At 41.9% G+C, this 14,520-nt stretch overlaps 1 protein-coding gene and 1 long non-coding RNA gene across 5 annotated transcripts in view; one reads left to right on the top strand and one right to left on the bottom strand.

Moving 5' to 3' along the window:
- GPATCH2L (G-patch domain containing 2 like) overlaps positions 1–13,614 on the bottom strand; it is a 55,758-nt gene extending 42,144 nt beyond the window's left edge. For 2 of the 4 annotated variants that reach the window (XM_077910090.1, XM_077910088.1), the window contains exons 1-2: positions 13,475–13,613; positions 10,394–11,065 (exon numbers count right to left, since the gene is read on the bottom strand). In XM_077910090.1, coding sequence (XP_077766216.1) covers positions 10,394–11,055 — 662 coding nt within the window. In that variant the 5' untranslated portion in view covers positions 11,056–11,065; positions 13,475–13,613. Of the gene's footprint in view, positions 1–10,393; positions 11,066–12,824; positions 13,037–13,474 lie in introns of all 4 variants that reach the window. The other 2 variants (XM_077910089.1, XM_077910092.1) reach the window with 2 other exon arrangements.
- Positions 4,079–8,727, top strand: LOC144320937 (uncharacterized). The gene is made up of 2 exons (XR_013386554.1): positions 4,079–4,200; positions 8,561–8,727. It is a non-coding gene; the product is annotated as an uncharacterized LOC144320937 (long non-coding RNA).
- Positions 13,615–14,520: the final 906 nt, after the last annotated feature.

The raw sequence follows: 14,520 nt of genomic DNA, 5'->3' as shown, positions 1-14,520 counted from the left end.
AACTTTTACTCATTCACTTGGTAAGCATTTATTATTTACAATATACCAGAAACTGCTCTACCCAGTACTAAAACTAACAAGAAAACATGTCAATAACAATATCAAGGTGTACATTTTATTAAAAACCTAGTCCAGACTCTGGGAGAAGGCTGTGAAAACAGAGAAGAATGCTTTCGAATGAATAATACTCTGCAAAGAAGGAGGTGGTCAAGCCTACATTTTAACCTTATGACACTGAAAAACCACATTTCAGAAGCCAAAAAACATCTCAAAAGTACTCCTGTGTGAGTAAAAATAGTTATAATATATCACACTTCTCTACAGTGGTTTTCACTAAAAAATGTTCCCACACTTAATTCAACAGCATTGGCACCAATTTAAATAAGACACAAATAAAATTAAAGCCTGGGTTTTAAACCACCAATTGTGTTACCTAATTACTATAACATTGTCAGAAAAGCAACTGAACCACATCCAACTGAAATAATGGATATGTAAAGACAGTCACCCCAGATTACAGTTCCAGAGACTTTCCTCCCACAACATTTTATAACAAAAACTTTTAACATATGAAAAAGTTGAAAGAAGTTCCAGTTACCATTCATACTCCATCACATCACCTATTGCACATCACACATTACAACTAATATTTTGCTTTTTCTGTTTCATCACACATCTATACATCTAATCTTCCCACCCGGATATCTTTACAATTCAAGGCACTTTTGGCAGACCAGATGATTGGGCATGGCATCCATTCTCAGAGAAGTAGATTATCATAGGAATCAAGCTTAATAAAACACTATTGATACCCCACATCCACTTGAATAACTAATTAATTCCAGGGCAAACACTCTTAGCTAAACACTGCAAACCCTGGTAAGAACTTTAAAATGCAATCACCTGGGCGGACTGGGTGGCTCAGCGGTTTAGTGCTGCCTTCAGCTCAGGTCATGATCCTGGCGTCCCGGGATCGAGTCCCATGTCAGGCTCCCCGCATGGAGCCTGCTTCTCCCTCTGCCTGTGTCTCTGCCTCTCTCTCTCTCTCTCTCTCTGTCTCTCATGAATAAATAAATAAAATCTTAAAAAAATAAAATAAAATAAAATAAAATGCAATCACCTGAACTGCTCTTAAAGGAGCAACTAAAGGGTATTTTTTCAAGTTAGCAAAAACTCCCAGTTATAAAGTTTTTAAAACTACAGTATTTTTATTCTACAGAAAAGATCAATGTTTCGGTCTAAGTTCCCTAAATATTGAAACTCATGCTTGTTGGTAAAAGCACAGTCAATGGATTGAAAACCCCATCTCAGTATCTAAAAACATCAGCACTAGCTCTCAACTCAAAGTCAATTTTACCCCCTTTAACCCCCCCCCCCCCGACCCTTACCCCCCTCTGCATCCACAGGGTCGTTTGGCAATGTCTGGATAAACATTTTTTCAGGACTTGGGAGCAAAGGAGGGGGAAGTTGGTGTCCTACTGGCCATCTACTGGGTAGAGGCCAGAGATACTGCTAAACATCCTACAATGCACAGGACAAGCCCTCACAACAGAGAATTTATCTGGCTCAAAATGTCAGTAGCATCAAAGTTGAGAACTCTCATCTATACTGAACCAACCACAGGATGGAGAGGGCGGAGCATTATGTTAAGGGAAATACCACTTCAGGGATCCCTGGGTGGCGCAGCGGTTTGGCGCCTGCCTTTGGCCCAGGGCGCGATCCTGGAGACCCGGGATCGAATCCCACATCGGGCTCCCAGTGCATGGAGCCTGCTTCTCCCTCTGCCTGTGTCTCTGCCTCTCTCTCTCTCTCTGTGACTATCATAAATAAATAAAAAAAAAAAAAAAAAAAAAAAAAAAAAGGGAAATACCACTTCAGAGGAGGAGAGGAGGCTGTGCACTTCTGCTGGATAAAGTCAGCCTTCAGGGACAGAAGTCAACATCCCATAATAGCAACAATGTCATTCTCTTGTCAGGGCCTCAAAGAGCCTGAGGCCTCTGGATCCCAGGAATCATGAGAAGGTAGCCGGATGGACCTTCAGGCCAACTGATAAACTGCAACTGCTCAAGTAGTACAGATCACCCCTCCCTGCCTAGCCCAGGCAGAAAGAAGATGCTACACAGAGAGAAGAGAGAGAGAGATATCCAGGCTGCGAAAGGAAAGATCTTGCTCTTTTCGATGTCCTCAATACCTAGGCACACAGCAGGCATTCAGCAAATGTTACATAAATGGAATGAACTCCTTCAGATCAACTCTATTGCTTCCCCTTGTATGGCCTTCGCAGCATGCCACTTCAATCTAATCCTACTTCCTGCATGTGAAAGGTGAATGGGCTGTTTTGAGGATGTGATGACATGAAGCATGTGAACCCACGCTGCAAATTCTAGAGCATTACAAAGAGGCAAAGGATGAAAGATTCAAAAGCTACATCTAGGGAGCTAATTCTGTATGTGCCCATTATTATTATTTGAGACATTAATAGTAATTTCCTGACAGTTTTTTTTTTATTAAAATGGTAATCTCAATTCAATAGGACTCTCATTAATACTTCAAAAAGAAAAAAATGCTATGGTAATCAAATCTATTTTCATTTTGAATGGAAAAATAAATGTGGCCTATGAAATCTAGTATTTTCCCTGGGTTTCATCCAAGAGAGGCAGACACAGCTCTAAGCAGATATCCAAACTACATGTGTCTCAAGAAGGAGTTTGGCCTTCCAATTGAGTTTAAGAAAATTATCAATATAATTGTGCCTTGAGACAACTGTAGCCAGGGCCATCAATTTGACTGCAACAATGTAAGTCTGAATCTAAACCATCCAGCAAAGCTGCTTCCAGATTCTGGACTTCAGGAACTGGAAATATTTTTTACTTAAAGCTACTAAACTTTAGGGCAGTTTCTTTCTGCAGCAATAAATAATACTGCATTTTTATGAATTCTTTTTTGAAAATAATTCCCTACTTTCTAGCCCTAACAAGAAGCTTCTAGTTTCCATAAGACAAATCTCTCTGAATTCTCATAATGGGGAAGAAAAAAACACAGCTTGTCTTCTGCCCTGACAGCTTGCTGATTCTTTCGTATTCCTAATCACAAAGGGCTGTAAATTTAGAACTAAATGAGAGTAGTTTATACCTATCTCAATTAAAATAAAGAGGTATAGAATTAGTTTGTCACCTATAATCACAAGGTAAGTTAACACTTCAGTTCTTCACCCATTGAATTTTTTTTAAGTAGGCTCCACTCACCACTCTGAGATCAAGACCTGAGTTGAGATCAAGAGTCAGACACTTAACCAACTGAGCCACCCAGGCACTCTTTTTACATCTAATTTGAAAAGAAACAAGCAGGATAGAGTTTAGGGCCTATACCATCATGTTAAAAGATTAGAGGTTTTCATTTTAATTTTTTATTAAATAATTCATTTAACAAAAGTTTAAAATTATCTTAGAATTCAGAAAAAAACAAAGGAAGTCACTCCTAAACCCAGAGCCCAAAGACATCTTTGCTCAATTTTTTTCCTGGATCAAGGTGATACATTTACAACCATATATAATCAGACTTCAGAGTCTAAAAGTAAATATGACTGAGGGAGAGGTTTTTCAGAGAAATATCGCACATCAACTGCAAAATCATTCTCACAGTAAGTTATAAGTATGTGTAATGAAGGAGTCTTTTCGTTTCATTTAGAGGAGACCATGAAAGAAATCCACCTCACTGGTTTCACAGGCTCATTAACTCAGCCCCTGCAATCAGGTACACTTTGTAAAGAATGATTTTCCTCACAACTCTTCTATTGTGCAGGGGGGCTGTGCCTTAGAGAGACCCACCCACCCTTTTAAGACTTACCTTTCTTTAGAGCTAAAAGTGATTCATCTTCAGTTAGATGAAATGTCTTTTCAGAGTAAATTTTTAAAGAGCATATATTCTGAGACCTGAATGTCTTAAGAATGTCTTTCTGCTGCCTATCTATATGAAATCTATCTTGGCTATATATAAAACTCAGGGAGGAGTGGGAGAACAATCTGCCCCCCCCCCACACACACACACACACTCCAAATTCTACAGATAACTGTAGCCCCTCACATTTAAACTGTAGGGATAAATGCTGGCCTTGTTTTCATCCCTTTTGAGATTGTTCTTTATTCCTGTTCCGCCCCCACCACCAATGCAGAATGTAAAATTTTGCCAGGGTATGTCCAGGTAAATGTGTCTTTTCATTTGTTTACCATTTTAATCTTTATACTTAATTTTTTCAACCCAGGAACACTTTTTCTCTTTGGTTGTATTCTTAAAATCGTTATTCTATTCTAATGCTTCAGTGTCTTCCTTTGGAATACTTACATACTTACAGACTGGCCTCTTATCCTCTGTCTTCCAGATCTATCCACTTCTCTGTCATTTTCACCACCTCTCTGCATTTTGGGAGGGCTTCCAAAGTTTTCCACATTAACTCGATTTTCAGCAAAATGAACTGTCCTATTTTAACACTGCAGTTACATTTCAAATTTCCCTACAATTCTCCTCTACGCAAAACTACTGGGTTTTCAAATAGCCACCTTTCTGTCCTTACAATTTACGGCTCCTGTTTCAAAGTAAAATAAGTCAGTCAGAGAAAGGCAAACACCATATGAGTTCACTCAGATGTGGAATTTAAAAAAACAAAACAGATATACATAGGGGAAGGGAAAAAAGAGGGGGCAAACCATAAGGGACTCTTTACTATAGAGAACTAAGGGTTGCTAGAGGGTAGGTAGGTGGGTGGGGAATGGGCTAGACAGGTGATGGGTATTAAGGAGGGTACTTGTAAATAATGAGCACCAAATATTATATGTTAAGTGATGAGTCACTTCCTGAAACCAGTATTACACTTTGTTAACTAGAATTTAAATACAGACTTTAAAACAAACCAACAAAACCAACCAAACAAAAACAAAGTGGCTAAGTCTTCTTGCATCCTAAAGATTTTTGAAAATGTTCTTCTGGTTTCCACTGGCAGTAATTTTCAAAGATGTGTTTTTCCTCTCAACTTTTGAGATGATGTTCCTTTTCCCTTATTCTGCAGGCCTTGTTCAAAAGCCTCTTGTTGAGTACTGGTTCACCTAGAATCTGATTACTTGTCAATAGAAAGGGTATGTAAATTACCCCTGATTCCATTCTCTATTTCCCTGGACGTGGGAAACATGCTCTTCTCACATCTACAACTGGCCAAGACTATGTGCAGAGCCTCTAGCCTAATAACTCAGTGTCACTGGTAGGCTTTTCTTTCATATAGCTATGTTGGACTAAGACAGGATCTTCTAACTCTCATTGCCTTATTCTGACCCCATTCCAAGGGTCTGCGATATATAAAACATTATGATTTCTAGAATGCATCACTAAGAGTGATTTTTCCTTCTCTGCCCATGCCAACTGTAAACTTTATTCTTGGCAAATATATTTCCCAGGACTCAATTTGCTGTGACTACCTCTAACCCAAACACAAATAGACACATAGAAAACACTCATTTCCTATCCAACTGTACTCTGGGAGTTAAAGCCTCCAAATAAAAACTGAAAGATACAGATTGGGAAGTACAGTAGTCCTCCCTTATCCATGGCAGATACTTTCTAAGACTCCCAGTGGCTGCTTGAAACTGTAGCTAGTATTTAACCCTATATATACCATGTTTTTTCCCATACATACATATCTATAATTAATTTATAAATTAAGCACGGTAAAAGATAATAAAATAATAAAATAGAATATGTATAATAAAAGTTTTATGAATGTGGTCTCTTTCTCTCAAAATATCTTGTTATACTCACCCTTCTTAGGATCATGTGAAAGGCTGAAATGCCTAAGAAATGAAATGAAGTGAGGTGAATGATGCAGGCATTGTGAGTGAGTACTAGCCTACTGCTACTACTTCTGATGACATGTCAGGACCGGATTGTGGGTAACTAAAACCACAGAAAGAAATGATGGATAAGAAAGGAATACTGTACGCAACAACACTCTAGCTCAAACATCAGCTGCCTCATTTTCTGGCTGAAGTGAACCTTGCACTTTGAACAAAGGTCTGACCATAGAGAAAGGATGAAGGCCCTCACTACCCACCTTCAGCGCAGGCTCAGCCCTGCTGCTGTGGGCTTCCAATGGCACATCTATCAGCCTTGTGGCTTGAGGAAATCTTGGCAAGAGGCCAACTCTAGGCCCTAGGTTCTGGTGATGTGAGTTTACAATGTTTTATGTCTTCATAAGTATTTTAGTGGGCAGCTGATGCTGCTTATCAGATAGATGCTTTTGAAAATACGAAGCTGCAATGACGTATTGGAATGAGGCTGTGATTGAAAAGAATGACAGAATCTCAGTGTTGCAGGGATCTGAGTGGTCACGCAGCGCAACCTCTCCAACTCTGTAATAACTCAGGACATGGTCACCAAGGCCCAGGGTCGAATCCCTTCAGTGACCTAAAAATCATTACCTTGTGAAACAATTCATTTCATTTGTAGAGAGTTCGAATTTGGGGATGTAATATTTTATACTGAGGCAACATTGAACTCTCTGTACTTTCGAGGAGTCCTACCTCTGTCCTCTGGGGTCCCACAAAATAATCCGAACACATTTCTTTCAAGAAACAGATCTTCAAATACAGTAGTATCAAATCCACCTCCAAAGCTGCCTTAGTTGTTCCTAAGGATATACCAGCAGAACTGTGAATAATCCATGTAGGCACACTATGCCGGCTATTCAATATCCTCAAATGCAATAGTACTATTTGCAACAATGGCAAATGTACTCTTGGTCAGCATCCCCAGTTATGGAATACAAACAGAACCACCTCAATCTACTACATATATTCTTTCCCACAGTTCCAGTAGCCCCTGATTAATGACCAACACTTGCAAAGAAGGCTACTTACCTTAACCATGAAATAATGAATGCTATTGATCCATACTGCTATGGAGAATTACTGATCACCCAATCTTTGGTTAAAATGGTCCTCATTTAGCAATTTCTCTGTCACAAATACCTGGAGCAAAGCATGCTCATAATTAAAGAGTTTGGGGGAGTAAAAGTGAAAAGTGATGGACAGAGATCTCAGCTTTCTCCCATTTATTCTTGCTTCTGAGCTATTGTTTGTGTCAGAAGGGATATTGATTTTCTATAAAAATAAGAAAACAAGAGGCACCAAGGGGCCGCAGAAGGTCAGCCTGGGCTGGAGAAGGAGGGAGGAGGTTTAGCACTCTATCTCTGTCACTTGCCTTCTAAGAGAAGGGAATATTTTCTTTCCTGTGAGATTGGCCTCTAATACATCACTCAGGAAGGCTCCTGACTGAGACTTCAGGCCAACATCAAACCAGTTCCCTTATAAAAGAACAGAAGCTAAACTATATTCAAGGGGAACAAACAAATGATGTGTTAGTGAAGAATAGAGCAAAATCATGCTATGAATCACCTAATAGCTGCTATACAGATGATATGAATAAAGACAGTAGAAACTAATTTTACAAAATAATTGCTCCATTTTAGAATGGAATACACATACACAGGAAAATATTAAAATAATAATTGATCTTTTGTAGGCATAAGAAACTTTTACATCATAACCACTTTCAGTTCCTCAGAACTCCTGAAGGACTGGTTGGCACAGAACTGAAGGAAGAATAGAAAAAGTAAAGGAATTACTGGTCAAGCTTAAAACTATTCCATGGTTAATTAGTAAAGTTTAAGGAAATTAGAAATAAAGCTCTTTGGTTGAGACACACATTTTCAAACCTAAAACATCTGATACACATTTTTTAAAAGAACTCTATCCACTGACAAGGCTAAGTTAAGCTTAATGATCAGCCTCATCCTAATAATTTTACCAGTCGGATCATACAGGCTGACAATCTTCAACACCACTAATAAAAGGTAAAGTTCTAGTAGCACCTGGGTGGCTTAGTTGACTAAGCATTCAACTCTTGATTTTGGCTCTGGTTGTGATCTCAGGGTTGTGAGATCAGGCCCTGAGTTGGGCTCTGTACTCAGCAGGGAGTCTGCCTGAGATTCCCTCCCTCTCACTCTGACCCTCTGCACCCACCCCCATTCTTGTGAACATGTGCATGCACTCTCTCTTCTAAAACAAATAAATCTTAAAAAAAAAAAAAAAAAAGTAAAGTTCTACACTTGAGCTGTAGGTGAACAAACAGGCACATCTAAGCAGATTTATGAAAGAATAACCAAGATTCTTTAAAATATCTGTTAATGCAGAAAAAAAGATAGGAAGATTTCTCACAAACCAACTCCCCAAAAATCATATAATATCCAAATTGTAAATTATTATCTACTTAAACACACACTAATGCTAGTCCTATCCACAAGATGGGCTTAATAATCAAGGCAAGATTTTAGTTCCATCTTACTGTTGGGAAGCTGAACATAATTTGCAGTCAACCTCTCTTTCTCCAAAGAGTAGATTTAGGAGGAAAAGGTAAGAAGCATTTCTGTTTTAACTACAGATGAATCAACAGAAGTCAAAGTATATTTAAAACTCCTAAAAAATTAGATTCTAAAGAAGAATTATTCTCATTTTAGGTCTGCTACTACTCCACCAACTACTCCCTCAGAGCTTCAAGGACTTGGGCGTCCATTATTAAAAGAACTCTAAAGTCATGGACCAGGCATACAGCATAAATGGGGTATTTGTGAGAGAGAATACACAAGGTATTCTCAATTTGAAGAGAATAAATATTTCATAAGGATTGCTGCCTACTTCAACTTATTCAGGCTCTCAGATAACTAGAGTGTTTATCACAACCTATGAGCAATAGATGTGGGTGGGGGTGGGGGTGGGGGAGGAACTGGAAAGACTAAAGAGCCTCACTGCTAGATTACAGACTCTATGCCTGGAACCATTCCTGAACTGTTATCTTAAGAGCAGACATAGTTAACAGTCCCTCACCTACAATAACGTCATAACAAGAAATTCTGGGGAAGAAATAAACACAAGCTATCACAGCAAAAAACAATTTTTAAAAATCACAATTCTCAACAGTAAATTATTATGTTTGATACTGAAACATACTTAAATGACCCAATTGAGGGTTTTGATATTGTGAAAGACTATAAGTTGACTAAACATTTATTTGATTAAAAACAACATGATAAGAAAACTTTTATAACCCAAAATTATACATATAAATTGAGAAAATAGGACTTAGGATATACATTAGAAGAAAATGAGGGAAAGCAAATTATAAGCCTACCTGGTTGTGCAGACTGGCAAATATAAAGCTACTCAGAAAAACTGTTAAAGCTTGATTAAAAGTCGCCCATGAAAGGTACAGGCATAAAGATTAAGGAGCTTTTCCTATTACTGACATAGCTTTACCTCATAATTCCTAAGATTTATGTCTTTGTTTTTCAGACGAACTTCAGAAGCAAAGTCCTAAGAAAGGCCACACATTCTACGGTTGTAAAAGTTGCAATGAGACAGAAAAAGAGCCATGGAAAAGGCAAATTCAAAGGGCAGCAAAGGGCAAATTCATGGTTGTTACATATGAACCTTGGAATCAGGTTCAATTCCCAGTTTTGCTACCGGGTGACCGTGGGCAAATTATCTCAATACTATGAACCTTCATCTCCTCTTCTAAAATATGAACAGCAGGGCCTACCATACAGTGGAGTTCTGACCATTCAACTGGGACTACCAGCCCAAGAGGCAGCACCTACAAAGGCACTTGGTCTGATACTATGAAGGGGATGGGAACAGTGTAAGGATGCCATATATCCTGTAAAGCACAGACACAAATGTTTCTGGCTCAATGGCATTTGGTGTAAGACTAATGGGATTCAGTACCGTTATTCTCAAAGCCCACCATGTGTTCAGGCGGCTTGAATGTCAGCCATAAAAAATAAACTCAGTGCAGTCAAACTGGAGGGAGCAGACAACAGAATGATAGCCCCGTAGCTAAAGCCATGACTCTTAAGGGGAAAGGCAGCTTACCAGGAACATACACAAACTCCATGTGCCTGGCACCAACATTTTCTCACATACACAAACACACACACCAGCCTCTACTGAGACCCTCGTTCTCACAACATCTACATATGATCTACATGGCATAAACTGCAGTAAATTGTTTTTAAAATAAAATTCATGGTTATGCATGTGAGGTATGCATTTTAAACAATTTTTAGAAACAAATGTGTTTCATTATACATAGCTTTCTTGACATAGGGAAATAGAATCATGAATATACTGTAAAAAGCTAGAGACAGACCCTAGCAGATTGCTTAAAGGAGGGGCTACAAAGTCAGCATTACAGTGGCTAGCTCTGAAAGAAGGTTGAACTCCTCAAGACTATGGATTTGTACTCAGGGTAAAAATAACCAGGACAATCTCTGACTTAGTAAGGGAGATCTCACCATTCTGACATGTTCTCATCAGAGCCCTGTTTTTGTTCATCTGCTTCACACTCCATCCTTTCTTTCCTTCCTGTTTTGCTTAGGAAAGTCCTATTTTCTGCTGATTCACACAACCCATGACCTGATGAGGTCCAGGGAGTATTCTCCTTCCAGCGGGACAGACGCTGCTTCTTAGCTGACTTGAACCTGCAGCCTCTCTCATAGCTCCAATCTGACACCTTGAGCTTCTGCTGAAGGCTGGCGGCCACCTCTGATGTCACTCGCTTCACCTTCCTCCGGCGCCGGAGTGGTCGACATGGTGCATTTTCGGTAAAGGAGTCAGATTCATGCCAAGAGTGTTGCTTACTCTTCACAATGGCATTGAGAGCTGGGTGCCGTTTGGCTACCATTGTGTCATCAGAGTCACTAAAATTGGCAACAGGGGCCAATTCTCGACAGTCCTTAATGGCCTCATCGAGACTTGACTCGGAGGCCTCACTGTAGCAGCAGGTATGCTCTGCCAGGTGAGTGAAGTCTGAACGGCGCTTCCGGCCTCTCCTTTTGCGAAGCTGCCGCCTCTGCTGCCGAGGGCTCAGAGCCATCTCCTCCCACAGCTCACCAAGCTTATTCTGCTCAGATGTCTGCTCCAATGCTGAGGCTAAGTCATGTACCAGCTCATCCATGAGGCCACATCTGCCCAAAGAAAAGTTCAGAAAAAGAAAAAGAAAACCTGAATAGGATCTGTTGTTTTAAGGTAAGTTTATAAAATACATCACGAGACTGCAGAGCCTACCTGACTTACAGAAAATAAAATCACCTTTCAACTGGCTACACTTAAGATTGTTCCTACCATCCTTGCTCCCTTAAGCCACTAAAAATAGGTGTTTGGCCCTTGTTAGGAACCTCAAGTCAATATGTTCTTAAAGCACAAGAAAGCAAACTCTCACCAGATCACAAGTAAAATACTAGCAAAAACAAGCAAACCTTGGGAAATAAATCGCCCCTTCCCTTTTTCCCAATTAAATTTGTCACTAAAATATCTGATGATAAAATCCAAAAAGATTAGAGAAAGTCTCATTAGACAGGAACAGAAAAACACACAACTTTAAAATCATGGTTAAAGAACTGCTCCATGGTCTGGGGTCCCTGATAAGAATGCTGCTAAAGAGAGGAGAAAGACAACTTAGTAACACACTTTAAGGATCACTGCTTGCAGTTTTAGTGATCCAAGAAATTGTAGTAACCCAGATTTGTATTCTGAATGGAAAAAAGAGACTAAGTCTGTACCTATTCTGGTCCCAACTACCACCTGGAAGCCAGGAGGAAAGGAAATTTATCGGATATATTGTATATTTTTTAACAATTAGCAACTTCTAAGTTCTTCTCCCAACCTTCAGAAAATTAAGTGATCATCCTAATTATGTGCTTTAGTATCAATCACACAAAAAGAGGATATAGCTAAGGCTGAAATGACAGGGATTGATGGAGTCCCTAAAATTTCTAGCTAACTGCTTTCTAAATTCTATTTTTGCATTCATTCTTGTCAAACCGTCATACATCAGGGGTCACTTCAGAGGCAAACCTTCCAAGGGATGCGGGCAGTAGGAGCAATTTTCAAAACGCCCTTTAAGAGGGAAATGTCCAATATAATTTGTACAACACCTTATTAAATACGTATTAAATTAACACCTCTTCCCTAGCCCTTGTGAAGCCTAGAGTATTTCAAGTCCATAACTAGAATTTAAAACTGTGTGGCGCCACTCGGAGGCCCTATTTCCGTTCATGCAGCTTACATTCTGCAAAGGGCTTTCTAAAACCTATTTTCTCGCTGTCCCCATGCCAACGAATTCAAAGGCAAGAAAAACTGGTGGGCTGGCTTATCTGCCACATGGACGGGAGCCGTGGGGACACCTAGTTCCAAAACTACCAACCACACAAAACGTCTCATCGTGTCAAAAGCCACACAACACAAAATGACCACTGTCCCTTTACGCAATACAAAGTCAGTCTAAAACGCCCTGAATGGGGTTTGGGAGACAACTACCCCTGAAACCAAAACAGATGTGGGGACGGCACATCCAAACCTACTTCCTTAATAAAGAAATAATGCTTTAAAAAATGGGGCAAAACTGTACGCTTTGGGGGACCCCTGGGTTGGCTCAGTGGTTTAGCACCACCTTCAGCCCAGGGCGTGATCCTGGGGACCCGGGATCGAGTCCCACGTCGGGCTCCCTGCATGGAGCCTGCTTCTCCCTCTGCCTGTGTCTCTGCCTCTGTCTCTCTCTGTGCCTTTCATGAATAAATAAATAAAAATCTTTAAAAAAAAAAAAAGAACTGTACACTTTAACGTGGAACAAAGTTACAGAACTTGCAGCTGTTTGAGCAAAAATCCCTTCCTAGCCGAAGGGCTGCAATTCCAAGAGCTGGGGACACTACCCTGAGCTTCGCACACCTTCAGTCCTCAGGTGCGCGCTCCAAGACGACCCCCTTGTCCAGCTAGCTCTCGAGGAGAGGAAAGGCTAAGTCACGCAAACACAAGGCCGGGAGACGGAGAGGAGTAAAAAGAGGCAGGCGCACGGTCGCGGCGAAGGCCGGGGGGCGGCAGGAAGCAACTTCTCATTTGGGCTCACCCGGGCAGGGGGGTCGGCCCTTCTCGGGCACAAACTGCCAAAAAAAAAAAAAAAAAAAAAAAAAAGCAAGTGGTGGCGACTACGCTCCCTCCGTGACCCAGGGTCGCAACATGGCCACATATGTGAGGAAGAGCTGGGTTGGAAGGACCCCCCCCCACGCCCCGGCCCGCCCCCGAAGACGAAAGCGAACGCGGCTTGGGACGCGGAGCTCACACCCTGTCGGCCTGCCCAAAAGAGCCAGAAAGAATAAAGGGGAAGAGGGGACTGCCGCCCCGGAGACGCCCGAACCTCACTCCCCGGGATGGGGGCGATGGGCCCTGGAAAACAAGGCCCAGCCACCCCAGCCCCTCCCGCCAACCTCCGGAGCCCCGCGGCTGCCACGGCCCCCGCCCCGGCCTCCGCCCGGAGCCCCGATCCCCGCTGGCGCCGGCCCCCTGGACCCCGACCCTCTCGACCCACTCCGCCCCCTCACCAGCTGCCGCAGCCACCTCCAATGGCCGCCGCTTTTGGGGCCGAGTCTCCCCGCCGGGGTTTCCCTTTCTGACCTCATTTCCGGTCTGGGCCGGAGGGGTGGGGCAGCGGTGGAGTGGGAGGGCCTGGCTGCTCTAGAGGGCCCGCCCCCGCCCGGCGCTTCCGGTCCGTGGCCGCGCCCACTTCCGCCCCGCGGTGGGCGGGGCCTTGGAGACGCCGGGAGCGGGGGCTGGGGGCCTCAAGGGGCGGTGGTTCGGAGCGGGCGGGCGCGCTAAGGGGCGAGGTCCGCGCCTGGGGCAGATCAGCCCTCCCCAGGCTGGCCTCACCTGCCTTGGGGACGTCAAGACATTGGGCAGTAGGGAGGGACCACGGCCTCGCCCTTGTTTGCTGACCTACTTTTACAAAGGGTGTGTGAAATTGAGAAATGCATCCTCATTCTTAACTGTGAGAGTGGGTCCAACTATAAGCCGGTACCTTTGCAGTGAATCAGTCTTACAGGTACAAATGCCTCGAGCAACAAGGCAGGTACTATTGGATTATAAATCTTAAGTATACAATTGATACCCATGAGTCTGTACTGACATGAGTAAACTAATGAGATGAATACTGACATGAACAAAGTAATAAATGGGGAAGGGGGATAAATCTCTGGTGCAGAAGAATTGTGAAGAATTTATGTAGATAATTCACCCTGAAGTATAACTCCCAGCTCCTTGAATGTGGGCTGTGTGTATGGAAGGTGGGGAAATGAGTATGGTGGAGAAATTAGACAAGCACTACCTCAGCCAGGTGACCAAGGTTAACATGAACAGTGATAAATCATGTGGACCCTATGTAGGCTGGATATGACATGATGAAAGTGGCATTTTATGTCTAAGATACTTTCCTTCCAGTACGCCCACTCTAATCAAGAGAAAAAAAAAATCCAACAACTCCAACTGGGGGACATTGTACAGAATGCTTGACCAATATTCCTCAAAATTGTTAAAGGAAAAAAGTCAAGCAAAGTCTGAGAAGTTGTCATAGCCAACAGGAGCCTAAGGAAAT

This window comes from Canis aureus, chromosome 9, assembly GCF_053574225.1.
Source record: "Canis aureus isolate CA01 chromosome 9, VMU_Caureus_v.1.0, whole genome shotgun sequence".
Classification (NCBI taxonomy): domain Eukaryota; kingdom Metazoa; phylum Chordata; class Mammalia; order Carnivora; family Canidae; genus Canis; species Canis aureus.
The sequence above is the reverse complement of the archived record's forward strand: the minus strand, read 5'-3'. Positions and strand labels throughout refer to the sequence as shown.